Source organism: Martes martes, assembly GCF_963455335.1.
Source record: "Martes martes genome assembly, chromosome: 12".
Lineage (NCBI taxonomy): Eukaryota > Metazoa > Chordata > Mammalia > Carnivora > Mustelidae > Martes > Martes martes.
This window is the reverse complement of record NC_137900.1, coordinates 90401329-90418231: the sequence shown is the minus strand read 5'-3', so window position 1 is coordinate 90418231 and position 16903 is coordinate 90401329. Positions and strand designations below refer to the sequence as shown.

At 44.9% G+C, this 16903-nt stretch overlaps 1 protein-coding gene across 1 annotated transcript in view; it reads right to left on the bottom strand.

Moving 5' to 3' along the window:
* Positions 1-16903, bottom strand: part of GPR107 (G protein-coupled receptor 107) — a 72231-nt gene that overhangs the window by 39116 nt on the left and 16212 nt on the right. Inside the window, exons 2-7 of the mRNA XM_080820835.1 lie at positions 8978-9100; positions 8616-8666; positions 8316-8395; positions 7182-7321; positions 5488-5525; positions 3852-3908 (exon numbers count right to left, since the gene is read on the bottom strand). Of these exons, the coding sequence (XP_080676961.1) occupies positions 3852-3908; positions 5488-5525; positions 7182-7321; positions 8316-8395; positions 8616-8666; positions 8978-9100 (489 nt within the window). The remainder of the gene's footprint in view (positions 1-3851; positions 3909-5487; positions 5526-7181; positions 7322-8315; positions 8396-8615; positions 8667-8977; positions 9101-16903) is intronic.

The window sequence follows — 16903 nt, the reverse complement described above, 5'->3', positions numbered from 1 at the left end:
TGATGTTTTTCTTAACAGCTGAGTAGGGATGTGAGTAGGGATGTGAGGGTCACACTGGGTCTCTGGGGTGCTGTCACTATTCTATTTTTGGTCTCTGTGATGGTTACAAAGTTATTATTTATAATCATTTGTACTCGACATAAATACTATGTGCTCTTCTGCAAGCATACTACACCACCCAGTTAAAAAGGATAGGGAAGGGGCACCTGGGTGGCTCAGTCAGTTAAGCCTCTGCCTTAGGCTCAGGTCATGATACCAGGGTGCTGGGATCGAGCCCCGCATAGCGCTCTCTGCTCAGCAGGGAGCCTACTTCCTCTTCTCTCTCTCTCTCTCTCTCTGCCGCCTCTCTGCCTACTTGTGACCTCTGTCAAATGAATAAATAAAATCCTTAAAAAAAAAAAGGGTACAGAAGAAACAGACATTTGACAAGAAGACGGAAATAAAATACCAAGAATATTTAAGGTGAACTTATTACTTTGTTAAATCATGTCCTGAACTCAGCAATGTAAACCTAAGAGCATGTGTTTTAGTCCACACAGGGGGGAGCCAGAATATGCTTCTAAACATAGTAACTTTTAGTTCCAAAAATAAGAATCATATGAAATATGATATTTCTAAGTTATATATATAAGAGATATATATATATAAGATATAAATATAGATATTTCTAAGAAATATCTATTTTTTAAAAGGTCTGTATAATCTTCATGGTTGATCAGAGTAGGCACCTGACCTTAAAAAAAAAAAAAATCAAACAATAGTGTATGTTTTAGAGTGGGAATAAGAACTAACAGCCCCTTTCCTGCTTTAGGCAGATAAAATATCATCCATGCTCTGTGGACAGAGCAGAAAAGCTCACAATGACTTCCTTGTCCAAAATCAGGATACTGAGTAGCAGAACAGCAAGGTGTCACCTACAGACTTCGTTACAAGGAAAAGAGAAGACAGAGAAGAAGCATGCTGTCGGTCTACTGCCTGTTTCCTGGGTCCTGAGAAGCCTGAAAACTGGTTATCTCAATGTCCTGAATCATAACACTCCCCCTAACACAAAGCTTTAGTCACTACAAGTATGTATATCCTATCATGCTTTCCTTGGTGATTTTTTTTTAAAGGCTTCAAGAAATTTCAAAAAAAATTACCTTATTAAGAACTTTTTTTTTTAAGATTTTATTTATTTATTTGACAGACAGAGATCACAAGTAGGCAGAGAGGCAGGCAGAGAAGCAGGCTCCCTGCCGAGCACAGAGTCCGATGCGGAGCTCGAACCCAAGACCCTGGAATCATGACCTGAGCTGAAGGCAGAGGCTTTTTTTTTTTTTAAAGATTTTATTTATTCATTTGATAGAGATCACAAGTAGGCAGAGAGGCACGCAGAGAGAGAGAGGAATGGAAGCAGGCTCCTCGTGGAGGAGAGAGACCGACGCGGGGCTCGATCCCAGGACCCTGGGATCATGACCTGAGCCAAAGGCAGAGGCTTTAACCCACTGAGCCACCCGGGCGCCCCCACTTTATTTTTTATTTTTTAAATTTTATTTATTTATTTGAGAGAGAGAGCACAAGCAAGGGGAGTAGCAGGCAGAGGGAGAGGGAGAAGCAGGCTCCCTGCCGGGCAGGGGGAGCCGGATGTAGGACTCGATCCCAGGACCCTAGATCATGACCTGAGCCAACGGCAATCGCCCAGCCAACTGGGCCACCTACACGCCCTTAATAAGCACTTTAAAGTGAGAGAAAGAAAAGAGAAAAAAGTACCTTTTGTATTTTCTTAAGGAGGCAGTAAAAAAGTGATTAAACACAAGGATGGGCCTTGGAGTCAGACAAACCCGGGTCTGAATCCCTCCCTTGGGCAAGTTACTTAACCTCTCTGAGCTTCAGATTCCTTATCTGTAAAAGGGGAATAATAACAGTGCCTCCTCCTCAGAGCTGCTGCGAGGATGAACAGAGGTAATGACCATGTGTAAGCACACCACACCCATTCCAAGGGCTCCATTATTACTAATGGACAGACTATTATTACAGGCCAGGCCCAAGATTAGGGATTTCATTTGCATGAGAAAGAAAACAAATTAAAAAAAACCTCTCCCTTATGGCCACCCTCTAAAGGGAGCCACAGAAAAGAAGCATCAGCAATGAGTACAGAGCAGTGTTGGAAAGGACAAGTGTCAAGGGGAAACCAGCAGGAGGAGGGGAGGGAAAGAAGCTGCATTTAAAACAGGGTGAATTGGGGCGCCTGGGTGGCTCAGTGGGTTAATGCCTCTACTTTCGGCTCAGGTCATGGTCCTGGGGTCCTGGGATCGAGCCCCGCATCGGGCTCTCTGCTCAGCAGGGAGCCTGCTTCCTCCTCTCTCTCTGTCTGCCTTTCTGCCTACTTGTGATCTCTGTCTGTCAAATAAACAAATAAAGTCTTTAAAAAAAATAAAAATAAAAAAATAAAACAGGGTGAATGGAGGAAGTTTTGCTGAGAATATGACTTTTGAGCAAAGGCTTGAAAGAGGAAGATATTAATCACTGGCTTCTGAGGGACAAGCATTCCTGCCAGCGGGTACAGTCAGAGCAGAGCCTAAGGCCTGATCATTTCTAGGAGCAGCGAGGTGGCCTCTGTGGCTGCAGCGGAAACAGGAGCCAAGGTCAAAGAGGAGACTGCAGCCAGACTGCGTGGCCTTGCAGACCAGGAAGGGCTGGAGCTTTTGCTCTGAAGTAGATGGGAAGCATCCACAGGCTCTCAATGAGCTATGAATTCCTATGGTCACTAAGTTTAAAGACCGTGTAAAAACTGTTAGGCAAAATAATGTATGCTGAAAGAGAGCAGAACAGTGGATGCAGGGATGGGGGACACTGAGGGGGTAAAACATAGAGAATCTTGGTAGAGAGTGGGATGCATGGGTGTGCGCGTTTGTCAGAACTGATCAAACTGCATATTTAAGACCTGTGCTTTTCACTCTAAGCAAATTATACCTTAATTAATGAAAACTGGTTAGAAAAGGGGCAGTGATTCTTACAAATTAACGATAAAAGATTATTTGTACAGTGCTTCTAAAGCACTTTTATGTTAAAAAAAAATGATACTTATAATAACCCTATGAGATAGGTGCCATTATTATTCACTCTTAGATGATTGAAGACAAGATCCAGGAGTTAAGAGAGCTAAGGTCATCAGCCAGTAAGTGGGTGCTGAGACCCTATCCAATGTCCTACCCCAACCACGGGCTGCGGTCGTGGTATGAAGAACGGGGCCAGATGGGCAGGTCACTGAACGCCACTGACCCTTGGTGAACACATCTCTAAAATCCTACCAGCGTCCGAAATGATCACCAGTGGTCCTTCTAGGTACAGAATTCTGTGCTTCTCCTGAGTGGCTCAGTGGGTTAAGCCTCTGCCTTTGGCTCAGGTCATGTCTCAGGGTCCTGGAATCAGCCTGGCATGGGGCTCTCTGCTCAGCAGGGAGCCTGCTTCCTCCGCTCTCCTTGCCTGCCTCTCTGACTACTTGTAATCTCTACCAAATAAATAATAAATAAATCTTAAAAAAAAAAAAAAAGAATTCTGTGCTTCTCACACACTCCAAATGGGAGGCAGCATGGGACTAAAGAGCAGCACGGTGGGGACAGCCAGGCAGATGTGGGCCTTGTCACTCACATTGGACATTCACAAAGTCACTCATTCTCAGAGACATGATCAGCTAAGTAGTGGGTAACAATACCCACCTTGTGGGTTTGCTATGGAGAGGGCTACTGCATTTGAGTGACTGATCTGTAGAATGCCTAAATTATTATTCCTAAATTCAAAATTGCTTCCCAAATTCACCCTTTACACTGTAGAGATAAATCCGATGAAGATTACTCAAAGAGAAGACATACCTGAAAAGAAACTGCCCCATCACTATTGTGAACAGAAAAGGATTTTTCTCCCGTTGCCTAAAAAAAAAAAAACCACAACAACCTGTTTTAGGATGATACTGGCAGAAAATGTATACTAATAAAAAAAATTAAAACAAACAAAAGCACATCCTTTTTAAATCTTAAATTTGCTGACCTTCAAAAGCTCTCTGGAAATAAAATTCACCATCCTTTCGAGATGTCTGCAAACCCCTTTCACGGAGAAAGAAACTCTTCCTCACCCACTTCCTTTCCTCAGCGGTCTCTTCTGCCCCCCACTAGCCCCCTATTCCCTGCCCCCCCACCCTGGTCCCCCTGGAGTGTGTCTCCATTCTTACAGCTTCAGGAGGACTACAGATGCCAACCAAGGTCATATCCCGACACTTCACCTGGACACTATTCCCAATTTCAAATGATGAGCGTATTACTGTCACTGGTACAATGGACTAACTCCAGGAATGAGAAGGAAAGACCTACACCCAACAGCATGGATGAACTCAAAAGAATTACGCTGAGTCAAAGAAGACAAAGAGAGCAGTGCTGAATAGGACACTTCCTTAAAGTTCTAATCACTCATCTACAGAGGCAGATCAGCGGTTGTTTGAGGATGGGAGGAAGACGGAGGGGCAAGAGAAACTTGTGGGGTGATAAATATGTTCACCGTTTTGTGGTGGTGGTGGCTTCACCGGTGTACACTCGAGTCAAAACTTAGCAAACTGTCACTTTAAATATGTGTAAGTTACTGGATGTCAATTACACTTCAACACAGCTGTAAAAACAGAATACTGCCATCTGGATGCCCCCTTACTGAAAAATCAAGATATCCCAACCCAAAATGTTCCCAATTTTTTCCTTCTGCTACTTCTACCATCTATTCTTCTACTGAAACAAAAACAAACAAAAAAAACCTACTTCCTTCCTCCCCCACCCCTCACACTGCCCCCGTTCTTTATCCACATTCCAAGACTCCAGGTCCTCCTGGCCCTAAGTCTATACCGTCACAACTGTGTTCTTCCTGGTCCTCCTAATTTCACTGTCTCTCTCTCTCAGGCTGCTCTGCCCATGACTTTCGGAACATCTGCCCCAAACACCACCTGCATCACAGTCCTTCCTGATCAAGAACTCCTGACGACTTCCTATTTTCTGTGCCATCAATGAATACCCTCTGGTGTCTGGGCTTTTATTATCTAAGATCCCTCTCTCTGCTTCCAAAGACACACCTTTTACTTCCCATAGGCCAGAACCGAGGATCTGTCATGCTCGTTCCCATTTCCAGTCTTTGCTTATGACATTCCTTCCTCTTTCCCCAAACAAATCCGCCAAACTCCAAGCCCTGACTCTTCCCCTTCCCGAGGGCTCCCCCTCACTGTCTGATCCTCTACCGTGCAAGTGCTGTACAACTCAGAACTCAATGTTACTTTGAAATTCTTCCAACCTGGTAACATTTCCTCTCCAAACAGACAGCAACCCCTGGCGGATTAGGCATGTGTATGTGTGTACCTTTATGTCATGTACGTATATAAACATACCCCCACTCCCCCTCACATCCCCACACACATACACACATATGTACATATACATCCAGGAAAGCTGAAAACAGGGGGTGGTCAGTTCTTACCTTTGAATCTACTGTACTTCTTTTAGATTTTCCACTGTCTAGAAGCAGAAACATTTAGAAGATATCATTGCATGATTCAGCTTGTATCTGATTACAGTGTCATTTTCTGAGGCTCTAGCTTGTCTAATGTCAAATACTTCAAGCTAATGGAAGGTGAGGCCATGTGCTATCTTGTACACTGACAACTCCTCAGATTCCAAAATAATTCTTGAGCCGCAGAAGCAGCAAACTGGAGTGTGTTACGTGATCAGTGCTCTCTAATAAAGGATAACGTTTAGTCCCAAAAGGGAAATCATCTCTGAATAATCCCGTGTCTGTTATTGCCAGAGCGGCCGCATGGAGTGACCTTCCTCATTCTCTGAGTTATCCCGCTCGAGAACAGATCATTGTTTTAAAATACATAGATAACATTTATTTACGCACATGGAAAAATTAACAGCAAATAATATTAGCACAATTCCCACTTTCTTTCCCCCCACAGCAAGGTGTGCTATGACTGCTAATGGCTTCCTTCACGGACCAGAGAGGGCGTCTGTGCCTTATTCTCACTTATTCTCACTTGAGACGCCCTTCATAGGGAAGACAGGATTTCAAACTCCCTGCGGGAAAGAGCTTCAGAATAAAAGAAGGAGAAGAGAACTTTCCATGCAGTGCATGCATATGAGGGCTAGAAAGGAACGATGCGCAGACACTAAGCTACACCATCACACAGATGTAACATTTCTGCATGTCTTTTACTCTGGGTTAGAGTTTTGATAGGCTGAGGAAAAAATGTATAAATAATACAATAAACAGTAAGTTCTCTTTGAAGAACTAAACTATTAGACAAAGCTGACAGTTAATAAAAGAGGCAATAAATATAAACTAGCCAATCAACATCTGGAGATAAAGTGCAGCCTCAGTAGTGAGAAGGAAAGCAAAACCAAGAATATCCTTCTCGCCTTTTACTTTGGGATTAACACAAACACACACCAAAACCCCAGTCCAGGCTAGGACATGGTGATGTGGGCACTATTCCTACAGATTTCCCAAAAGGAGCATCGATTCATACAACGCATTGGAAAGGAACTGAACATAGGCACCACTATTCTCCAAAGCATTCATATCCTTTGAACCAAACATTTCAATTCTGGGAATCCATCCTAAAGAAGAAAGTTCTAGATAGGACCAAAGTTCTACAAATAAAGAATTCCCAATGCAGCAGTATTTATAATAGCAGACAGTGGAAATGTCTTCTTAAGGGGGAAGCTTGAGCAAATTACAGTCTCCACGTAACAGGAGGGCTGGTAAGAATGAGCTGTCTGCAAGTTGAGTGAACAGGGATGCTTGGGAAATTACAGACACGACTATGAGCTTCTCTTGCTTGCTCTGCTTTCTCTCTCTCAAATAAATTAATTTAAAAAATCTAAACAGAAAAAAAAAATTAAAAAAAAAAAATCAAACATTGCAGACCGAGAGCCCAGAAGGAATTACTCCTTAACAGATTACTCAAGTTCCTGTGCTGCAAGGACAGAGGAACGACTTCTCTTTCCCCCACCTTCCCCCCAGTTTCCACCTTTTTAACGGTTAAGTAATTTTGTATGACCCCCAAAATAACATCAATGCTGCGACTGTGTGTGTTTTTACTTGGGGACAAAAAAGAATCTACAGAGCAGGGCGGGGAAGAAGATGCTGTTCTGTGCCTGACAGCCGACCTGGTTTTGGCTGAGTCTGGTTGCCCGCTGAAACAGGGTTAGCCCCGGGCTCCTGGCTCTGGGCGAGGACCTTCTCATCCTTGCTGAAGACGATCTTTGGTAACTGCGTACCAGCTTCTGGTGGGGCTCTGACTCTCACCCTACATTCAAAATAAGAGAAAAGAAAAGAAGTTCAAGGTAATGTGATGGTCATCTGAGTGCCATGTGTTATACACTGTCTCAGTATCCAAACCCATCATCTCAGACAGTCCTTGTGAATCCCTGATGTAGATTCTACGAGCTCCTCTGTGCACCTGCTAAAATGCGGACTCAGGAAGGTTAAGAACTTGCTGAAGAATGATGAGGCCAGAAGCAGCCAGGCGAGGACCCAGCATTCTCACTCTGAAGCTTACGTCCCTAGCAACACACGGTTCTGATGGACATATTTTCCCCCTAAGCGTCTATAAGGTGTTCAACAAGGGGAATGGAACGAGGGGCAAAAAAACCAGTAAGATGTTAAAAGTGAACTTGAGGGGGGCATGGGAGAGGCAGCAGGCACAAGCAGTGGCCTGCTGGGATGCACTTCCTCTCTTCTCTCTTCTTAAAGATCCCATCCTGCCAGGGAAGGGCAGGGGAGGCCCCATGCCTGGATGGACACGTGAGCTGGGCTAGCACGGTCGAGCTGGAGGGGAGCACTTCTAGTCCCGCCTCATGGAGGAGAGGCCTCCCCCTCTCCCTGAATGTAAGCTGGCTGTAAATAACGAACTTACTCTGTTGAGCACGCGCTGCTATCTCAAGCTGCTCTGCCTTTGCCTTCAATGCTCTTCCCTCACTCACCTGGTGAAGTCCACTCACTTGAAGGCTGGTTGGGCCGAGAGTTGCCTGAAGCCTTGCCTTCTCCTCTGCAATTCACCAGTGTCTCTGCCCCACTATCTCGCATCCCTGCCGGGATCCGCTATCTTGGTGTTTGGCCTCCCCTGGCCATCTCCCAGCTCCCTGGGAGTGGTACCTCCGTCTCCCCCACCATGTTCTTAACCTCCAGCACTCAGCACAGTATTTGGCACACGGCGGACACTCAGTAAATGTTAGCTTAACTACCGAATCCCCTGCAACTTTACTTGAGGATGGAACTGAAGGAACATGAGAATTACTTACTCACTTCTGGAGATGTCTAGGATTAGAAGGGTGACAGAGACAGACTGCTTTTTTAAAATACAGTAATTCACATCTTCATCCTGAGGAAGGAAGACCCCTCTTATTCACTCACACTAGAACCAGGCAAATAAATGATCCAACCCCCCAACCCAGACAACACAACCGTGCCCACAGCTCAGACATGCCGGGTAGTCCAAGCAGCCACCACCATGAAAAGAGCATGGACAGAAGCAGGGTGCTCTCACCCAGTGTCCTGGGCTCACATGAAGGGAGGGATGAGGTCACGTGTGTAATGCTCACCAGATAAGAAGAAAATCCGTCATTCTTTGTGCGGTCCAGGCTGAATCCAATCTAAGAGGGGGCAAAAAGAGTAGAGGTAAATACCGACACAATTTCTTTCTTTCTTACTCGAAGAGCAGAAAAAGTGATTCTTTGACCTAGGCTTCTCGTGGTTTTCTTAGCGTTCGTTTTGTAAAAGGGATCGCTAATTACTAAAATTATTTAAGAATTACAACTTATGTGTTAAAAGTAAAACCATCTGATGCCTGTTCACAAGGTTAATTTTCTCCATATTCTGAGACTTCGTATTTAAGCGTGGGGTGAAGCTCCCATCTGAGCAACAGAGAAGGGTAAAGCCCTTGACCTCCTGGGAAGGCACTTACAGTTGTGTCCTTGTCCGTGGCTCCCGCAGGGTCATTTACGGAAAGGCTGCTGACATTAACCACCATGTACCCGTCCTTGAAGAATCCAAAGGTGTTCAGGTGAACCTTATGCCTCACATCGTCCTGAAAAGATTTGAGTGGCAGAATTAGTAATAGGGAGAAGTTAACCTGATTACTTAAACTATTTATTTGCCTGAAAAGCATGGTATCTAGCTAACGAGTCACTGTTTCATATACTTGGCAATATATATGATATAACACCTTATCTTGCTCCATCAGCTGAAAAAGACTCATCAGAAATTTATAAGATAGCAACAGTTTTGCAGAAGGAGGCACACAATAGATTGAGTTCATTCCCATGCATACGTAAGGGTCCCAGGACTGACCTGGTGATCAAGCGGAATGGGAATTCCAGGGAAAGAAGAACAAGGTTTTCGTCGTGCTCACAAGCTTCCTGCTGGCAAAGGCCTGGAATCCAGCAGGCACTCAAAATACGTTGGGGGGAGCGGGGAGAAGCGGCCAAAGCTGCCCCCGGAATACACTCCTTTTTATAAACCTTCTTATGAGTTTTATGAACCTGGCTCCTGCTGCTGCAGGATGATAAGGGATACCGGCATTACTCTTCTGATCTATAGTACGATTTTTTTTTACATTTGCATCTAAACATGATGTTTCATATGAAAGGTCTTCAGGAAACAAAGCCTTATGCAAAAGGAATCCAGGAACTAGCCAGCTGGAGACAGACCTCCGGGACATCGGATAATCCCTGAGATTTGCTGAAAATGAGCACGTGGGCAAAGGCCTACTGCAGCGGCTTGAAACGGCCTCAAAGTTGTGATTCCAATCTGAACTAAGCCAATACATTTCAAGGCCGAGAGAACCATATTAGTGAATACTTCTCAAGTTGAGGCTCCACTGAGACATGTCCTGCTGTGTAAAGTCATGAGTTTTATTTTTATTTTTTTTAAAGATTTTTTTTTTTTATTCATTTGAGAGACAGAGAGAAGGAATGAGTGGGGGACGGGGGAGAGGCAGAGGGAGAGGGAGAAGCAGGATCCCCGCTGAGCAGGGAACCTGACACCGGGCTGGATCCCAAGACCACGGGATCAAAACCCGAGCTAAAGGCAGACCATTACCCAACTGAGCCACCCTGGGGACCAAGTCATGAGTTTTATATAGAGAATCATTTGCCTAAATGAGAGCGCCTTCGGTAAGTCCGCAATAAGCTAACAGTTGTGAAGTAGCTCCTGAATGCCAGGTGCCAAGCTAAGCACTTTTCTAAAACCCGCAAAGTCATTTTTGCTACTGTTTGCATCTTGCTCATATCTGTTAAATTCTACCCTTTGAGGGCACCTGGGTGGCTCAGCAGGTTAAGCGTCTGCCTTCAGCTCAGGTCATGATCCTGGGGTCCTGGGGTGGTGCCCATCATCGGGCTCCCTGCTCGATGGGGAGCCTGCTTCTCCCTCTCTCTCTGCCACTATCCCTGTTTGTGCTTGCATGCTCTCTCTGTCAAATAAATAAAATCTTAAAAAAAAAAAATGCTACCCTTTGTTTCTTTCGATTTTAACCATCTGACAACACACTGAGATGCTCTGGGGACTCCAGCTCTGCTCTTCGGCTGTCTCTACTGGCCTTCCCTGCAGGCTGGGTCTTGGTGTGAGTGGGGATTTTCTCTTTCTAGACTTGGGTCTCCAGAACATCAGAGGGAGTCTGACCGCAAACCCCAAAGCCCTCTGAGGAGAGGCTGTGGATCAGATCTTTGGCAGACAAATCGTAAACTGTAACCCCCTACATAGCTAACACAGACATTTACAGCCATCAGGAGGGTCGTGTTTCCCAGTCCACTCTTCTTTTCAAGAATATAGCTCTGAGGGGCGCCTGGGTGGCTCAGTGGGTTAAAGCCTCTGCCTTCGGCTCAGGTCATGATCTCAGGGTCCTGGGATCGAGCCCTGCATCGGGCTCTCTGCTCAGCAGGGAGCCTGCTTCCCCCTCTCTCTCTGCCTGCCTCTCTGCCTACTTGTGATCTCTCTCTGTGTATGAAATAAATTAAAAAATCTTAAAAAAAAAAAAAAGAATATAGGCTGAGACTCCTATAATATTAAGGGCCATGGAGAGGGACACGGTCCCAGCATTTCTCCCCACCCTTCAATCCCATCCAAGTCTTTGGCTCCTGCTGCCAGCCAGCCACTCATACTCCAAGGCTCTAGGGGCCAAGTTTCCGCAGTGTCTCAGGGCAGCCCTGGCTTGGGTTCTTTTACCCACTAAGACTGCAACCCCCCACCCTCGACTTTTTCTTTTTTTGCCCCTGGGAACTTCCCTTATTTTCCTAGGATTCAGCCCTGCATTTAAAGCATGTTTGCTGGACTTCCATCTCCTGGTGGAGCCGTGCGTGGTATACCAGAACTCCCAGGGAAAACAAGAAAAGCAGATCACAGAAGTCATCCACTGGAAGGCAGGAGAGGGCTGCCAGACCACAAAACCCAGAAAAGCTAAAACTCAGGTCCTTTCTCGGGATTCTAAGAGAAATGATTTGAGTGACTGTTCTCTCGCCTCTCCCAAAGCTGCTACAAGGCTACTACCATCCTAGATGCACAGGACAGAAAAATAATTCAACTACCTACGACGGATGCCTTAGCACACCACGGCTTCCTAAACGGGCAGAATGCCCAGATGAGAAGGGCGGGAGAGACAGAATGAATAAACAAATTCTTGCCACGTGCCACAACATACATGAACCTCACAACACGATATGAAGTGAAACGAGCCACATCACCACAGGTACAATCAAGCTGAATGTGGGGGAAATCATCCATGGGGACAGAGGTCAGGACGAGGACGGTTCTTGGGAGGGAGAGGCATGCGGTCGCTTACGGGAAGGGGTCTTAAGGAGCTTCTGGAAGTGCTTCATAACATTCTGTTTGTTGCTGGTTGTACAAGTGTGTTTACGCTGTGAAAATTTACTGAATCAGAGGCTAATAATGAGTATTTTTTTAGCATGTACATTGCATAAGGTTTAAATTTCACAAGCGTGCTTATTCTAATTTAACCAGCATTTAGATGCTGTGCAGCAAAATGGAAGCCTGTTAAAAACTGCTTAACTCATTTAGTTTACCACCGTATGTGCTCTCTAGGGATGTGGGGGGGAGAAATGCTTCAATCGCATGCTTAGAGGAGTTGTTTTGCCCATATAAATATTATACTCCTTTATTGTTTGTTCTCACTTTTATATTATCATGTCACTTGAGAAAACAATGCCATTAAAAACACATCTTTGAAGACTATTTTTAAACACTGATAACCGCGACGCAAATGCCCAATCTCCACACAGGAGAAAGGCTTTCCTGTGATAGCTCATCCTCAGGCAGCCCAGGGTAGTTTGGAGCAGGAGCTCCACGACAGGGATGCAAGCACGAGTTCAGGGGTGTCATGACTACCCAAAACGCAGACCAGAAGTGGTGAAGCTGGGACGTCGACACAGATCTGGTGCGAAAGCCACTTTCACGCTACAGCCTCCCAACATGCACAAGTAATCACGACGGATCATGAGATGCGAGCTGAACAACCGGGAAAAAAGGGACAAATTCCTAAAAACATACAACCTCCCAAGACTGGCTCACGAAGAAAGAGAAAATCTGAACAAACTGGCAGTGAGTGAGGAGACTGAATAGGCAATCAGACAGGAATGACAGCGATGGCAAAATGAACAAGAACCCCTCTCAAACTCTTCCAAAAACACTGAAGAGGAGGGAACATGTCCAAAGCCATTTTACAAGGCCAGCATTATCCTGATACCAAAGCCATATAAGGACACTACGAGGAAAGAACATCACAGGCCAATACCACTAATAAGCCCAGATGAAACACTCCTCGACAAACACCACCAAACTGAATTCACCAGCACATGCCATGATCAAAGGTCATACACCCCCGGGATGCAAGGATGGGTGAATATATGCAAATCGATAAATGTGAAATACCAATTAACAAAACTGAAAGGAAAAAAATTCCTATGATCATGTCAATAAGTTTTAAAAAAGCATTCAACAAAATATAACATCCTTTCATGATAAAGACTCCCAACGAATCAGGTACAGAAGAAATGTACCTCAGCAGATTTCAAGCCACATATGACAAGCCCACAGTTAACAACGCAGGTCATCCTTAACAGCGAAACACTGAAAGCTTTTCGTCTAAAATCAGGAACAAGATAAGGTTCCCCACTCTCACCACCACAGTACTGGAAGTCCTAGCCAGGGCAATTGGGCAAGAGAAAGAAGTAAGAGACATCCACATTGCAAAGAAGTAAAACCGTCACTATTCACAGATGGCATGAGGAACTCAAACCACTCAACAGCAAAACAACAAACAACCCCCCCCAAACGACCCCAAAGAACCTGATTAAAAAACGGGCAAAGGATCGCAACAGACATTTCTCGAAGACATACAGATGGGCGACAGGGATATGAAAATGTGCTCAACACGACCCATCAGGAACATGGAAATTAAAACCACAATGAGGGGTGCCCGGGTGGCTCAGTGGGTTGAGCCTCTGCCTTCGGCTCAGGTCATGATCCCAGGGTCCTGGGATCGAGCCCCACATCGGGCTCTCTGCTGGGCAGGGAGCCTGCTTCCCCCTCCCCCTCTGCCTGCCTCTCTGCCTACTTGTGCTCTCTGTCAAATAAATAAATAAAATCTTAAAAAAAAACACAAACACAATGAGAAATCACTGCGTAGGGGCGCCTGGGTGGCTCAGTGGATTAAAGCCTCTGCCTTCAGCTCAGGTCATGATCCCGGGGTCCTGGGATCGAGCCCCACATCGGGCTCTCTCCTCAGCAGGGAGCCTGCTTCCTCCTGCCTCTCTGCCTACTTGTGATCTCTCTCTCTGTCAAATAAATAAAAAAAAATCTTTAAAAAAAAACAAAACAAAACACTGCATACCTGTCAGAATGGCTAGTATCAAAAGTCAAAAGAAAACAAGTGTCGGGGTGCCTGGGTGGCTCAGTGGATTAAAGCCTCTGCCTTTGGCTCAGGTCATGATCCCGGGGTCCTGGGATTGAGCCCTGCATGGGGCTCTCTGCTCAGCAGGGAGCCTGCTTCCCCCTCTCTCTCTGCCTGCCTCTCTGCCTACTTGTGATCTCTCTGTCAAATAAATAAAATCTTAAAAAAAAAAAAAGAAAGAAAGAAAACAAGTGTCGATGAGGTGTAGAGAAAAGAGGGTTCCTGCACACTTGGTGGAAATGGAAACGCTAACAGTCATTACAGAAAACAGTGTAGAAGATCATTAAAAAACGAAAAATAAGACAATCACATGACCCAACAATCCCACTTCTGGGTATCCATCCGAAGGAAATAAAATCAGAATCTTGAAGAGCTACAGCTGCACTCCCAAGTCCTTGGGGCATTATTTACAATTGCGAAGCATGGAAACAACCTAAAGGGCTGTCAAGTGTGAAAGGATAAAGAAAACATCCACACGTGTCCCCGCGTGCACTCGCGCACTCACGCACACACACACAGCACGGACTAACAGTCGGCTTTAAAAAAAGAATGAAATCTTCTTATTTGCAACAGTGTAGATGAACCTGGAGGACATCATGCTAAGGAGAATAAGCCAGACACAGAAAGACAAATGTTGCATGATGTCACTTATATGTGAAATTTAAAAACGTGAATTCATAGAAGCAGAGAGCAGAACGGTGGTTACAAAGGGTGGGGGGCGGGGGCGTGGAGGGAAATGGAGAGATGTTAGTGAAAGCGTACAAAGTGCCAGATACGCAGGATGAATAATTCGGAGAGCTAAGGCACAGCATGGGGACTAGAGTTAACAATATGGTACTGCGCACCTGAAATCTGCTAAGTAAATCTCACTTGTTCTCACACACAAAATGGTAGCTATGGGAGGCGATGGACACGGTAACCGGCTTGACTATGGTAATTTGATATACAATGTATATCAAAAGACCACATACATCTTAAATACATATAACTTTTATTTGTGAATTATGCCTCAAGAAACCAGGAAGAATATTTTTTTTAATGATTTTTTTTTAAAGATTTTTATTTATTTATTTGACAGACAGAGATCACAAGTAGGCAGAGAGAGAGAGGAGGAAGCAGGCTCCCTGCTGAGCAGAGAGCCCGATGCGGGGCTCGATCCCAGGACCCTGGGATCATGACCTGAGCTGAAGGCAGAGGCTTTAACCCACTGAGCCACCCAGGCGCCCCGAAACCAGGAAGAATATTAAATGCAAAGAGCAAAATCCAAGCAATCTAAAGTAAGAGCTAAATTTGTAAAAAAAACAAAAAAACAAAAAAACACATGTATATTTACACTTATGATTTGAGAGAAATTCACCAAACTATGAAAAGATTAGGATGGTAGGCAACAATTTTTTCTTTATACTTTTCTCTATTTTTAAAATTCCCAATGATGGTCATGTATTAACTTGTAATTTAAAAAAAAAATCAAAAAATTTTTTTCAGTATTGCCATCCGCCAGTATTATTTGGTGGGACCCTCACCTAACCTCCCCCCATCTTCATCTGAATCTATCACATCACGCCATGTCAAATGACACGTATGGAAGTGACTCTGAAACTTATTTCGTACACAAATCATAGAAACGAACATTTTTAAACTAGAAGGAACCAGGAAGGTCAAACATAATTGCTCATTCAGCTGTATTTGACTCAATTCAGTGTAAATAAACTAGTATTTACAAAACACCACTTATGGCCGAAGCCCCAAAAGTGAAAAATACTCAGTTCCAGAAAATACCGCCACTAGTCAGTCCTGACCAAACAGGAATACAGAAACCTTTCCTTCTACCGTGGGAAAGCCAGAGATCTGGGCACTTTGGGACAAACGCCCCATCTATTCTGTACGTCCTGTGCCAAAGTGCTCCAGCCAGCATCTGGGAACGGGGTAGGAGTGCGAGAGACTCAGCACTCAATTTCTCCCTCCAGACACTCTCCCAGAAGGAGCAGTAAGGTCTGTTTCTTGAAGACAGGACGGCAAAGCAAAAGGAGACAGGCAAGGAGGGGGTGCCAAAGTAGAGTTAGGAGACCAAATCAGACACAAGCAATGAAGATTTAATTACGTTTTCAAAACCACCCTATTGGGGGCGCCTGGGTGGCTCAGTGGGTTGAGTCCTCTGCCTTCGGCTCAGGTCATGATCCCAGAGTCCTGGGATGGATCCCCACGTCGGCCTCTCTGCTCAGTGGGGAGCCTCCTTCCCTTCCTCTCTGTCTGCCTGCCTCTCTGCCTACTTGTGGTCTCTGTCTGTCAAATAAATGAAATCTTTCAGAAAAAAAAAAACACCCTATTCTTTCTTTTTTTTTTTTTTAAGATTTTATTTTGTTTGTAAAGTAATCTCTACAACCTACGTGGGACTTGAACTCACAACCCTGAGATCAAGACTTGCGTGTTCCAGCCAGGCACCCCCGCCCTACTATTTCTATTAGCACGGACATAGCAGTAATATTTGTGTTTCCCTAAGGATTTCAGATTGGGAACACTTGACCTTGGAGCCGACTGTGCTTAAGAGCTTTATCTACTACCACTCTATTCTTATCACAACACTGTAAGGCAGGTGTTGTTATGCCCATTTTACAGATGAGGATACAGAGGCTCAGAGTGTGCTTAAAATCATATTGTTAGTAGGTGACAAAGCCAGTATTCTAACTCAGGTGTGTTTAAACCCCAAACATGTGGTTTGGCCACCTCATACCTTTTACAACCAAAAAGATAGTATATCTTTTGTTCATTTTAAAATTTTTTATTGTAGGAGCGCCTGGGTGGCTCAGTGGGTTAAAGCCTCTGCCTTCAGCTCAGGTCATGATCTCAGGGTCCTGAGATCGAGCCCCGCATCGGGCTCTCTGCTTGGCAGGGAGCCTGCTCCCTCTCTCTCTCCCTGCCTCTCTGCCT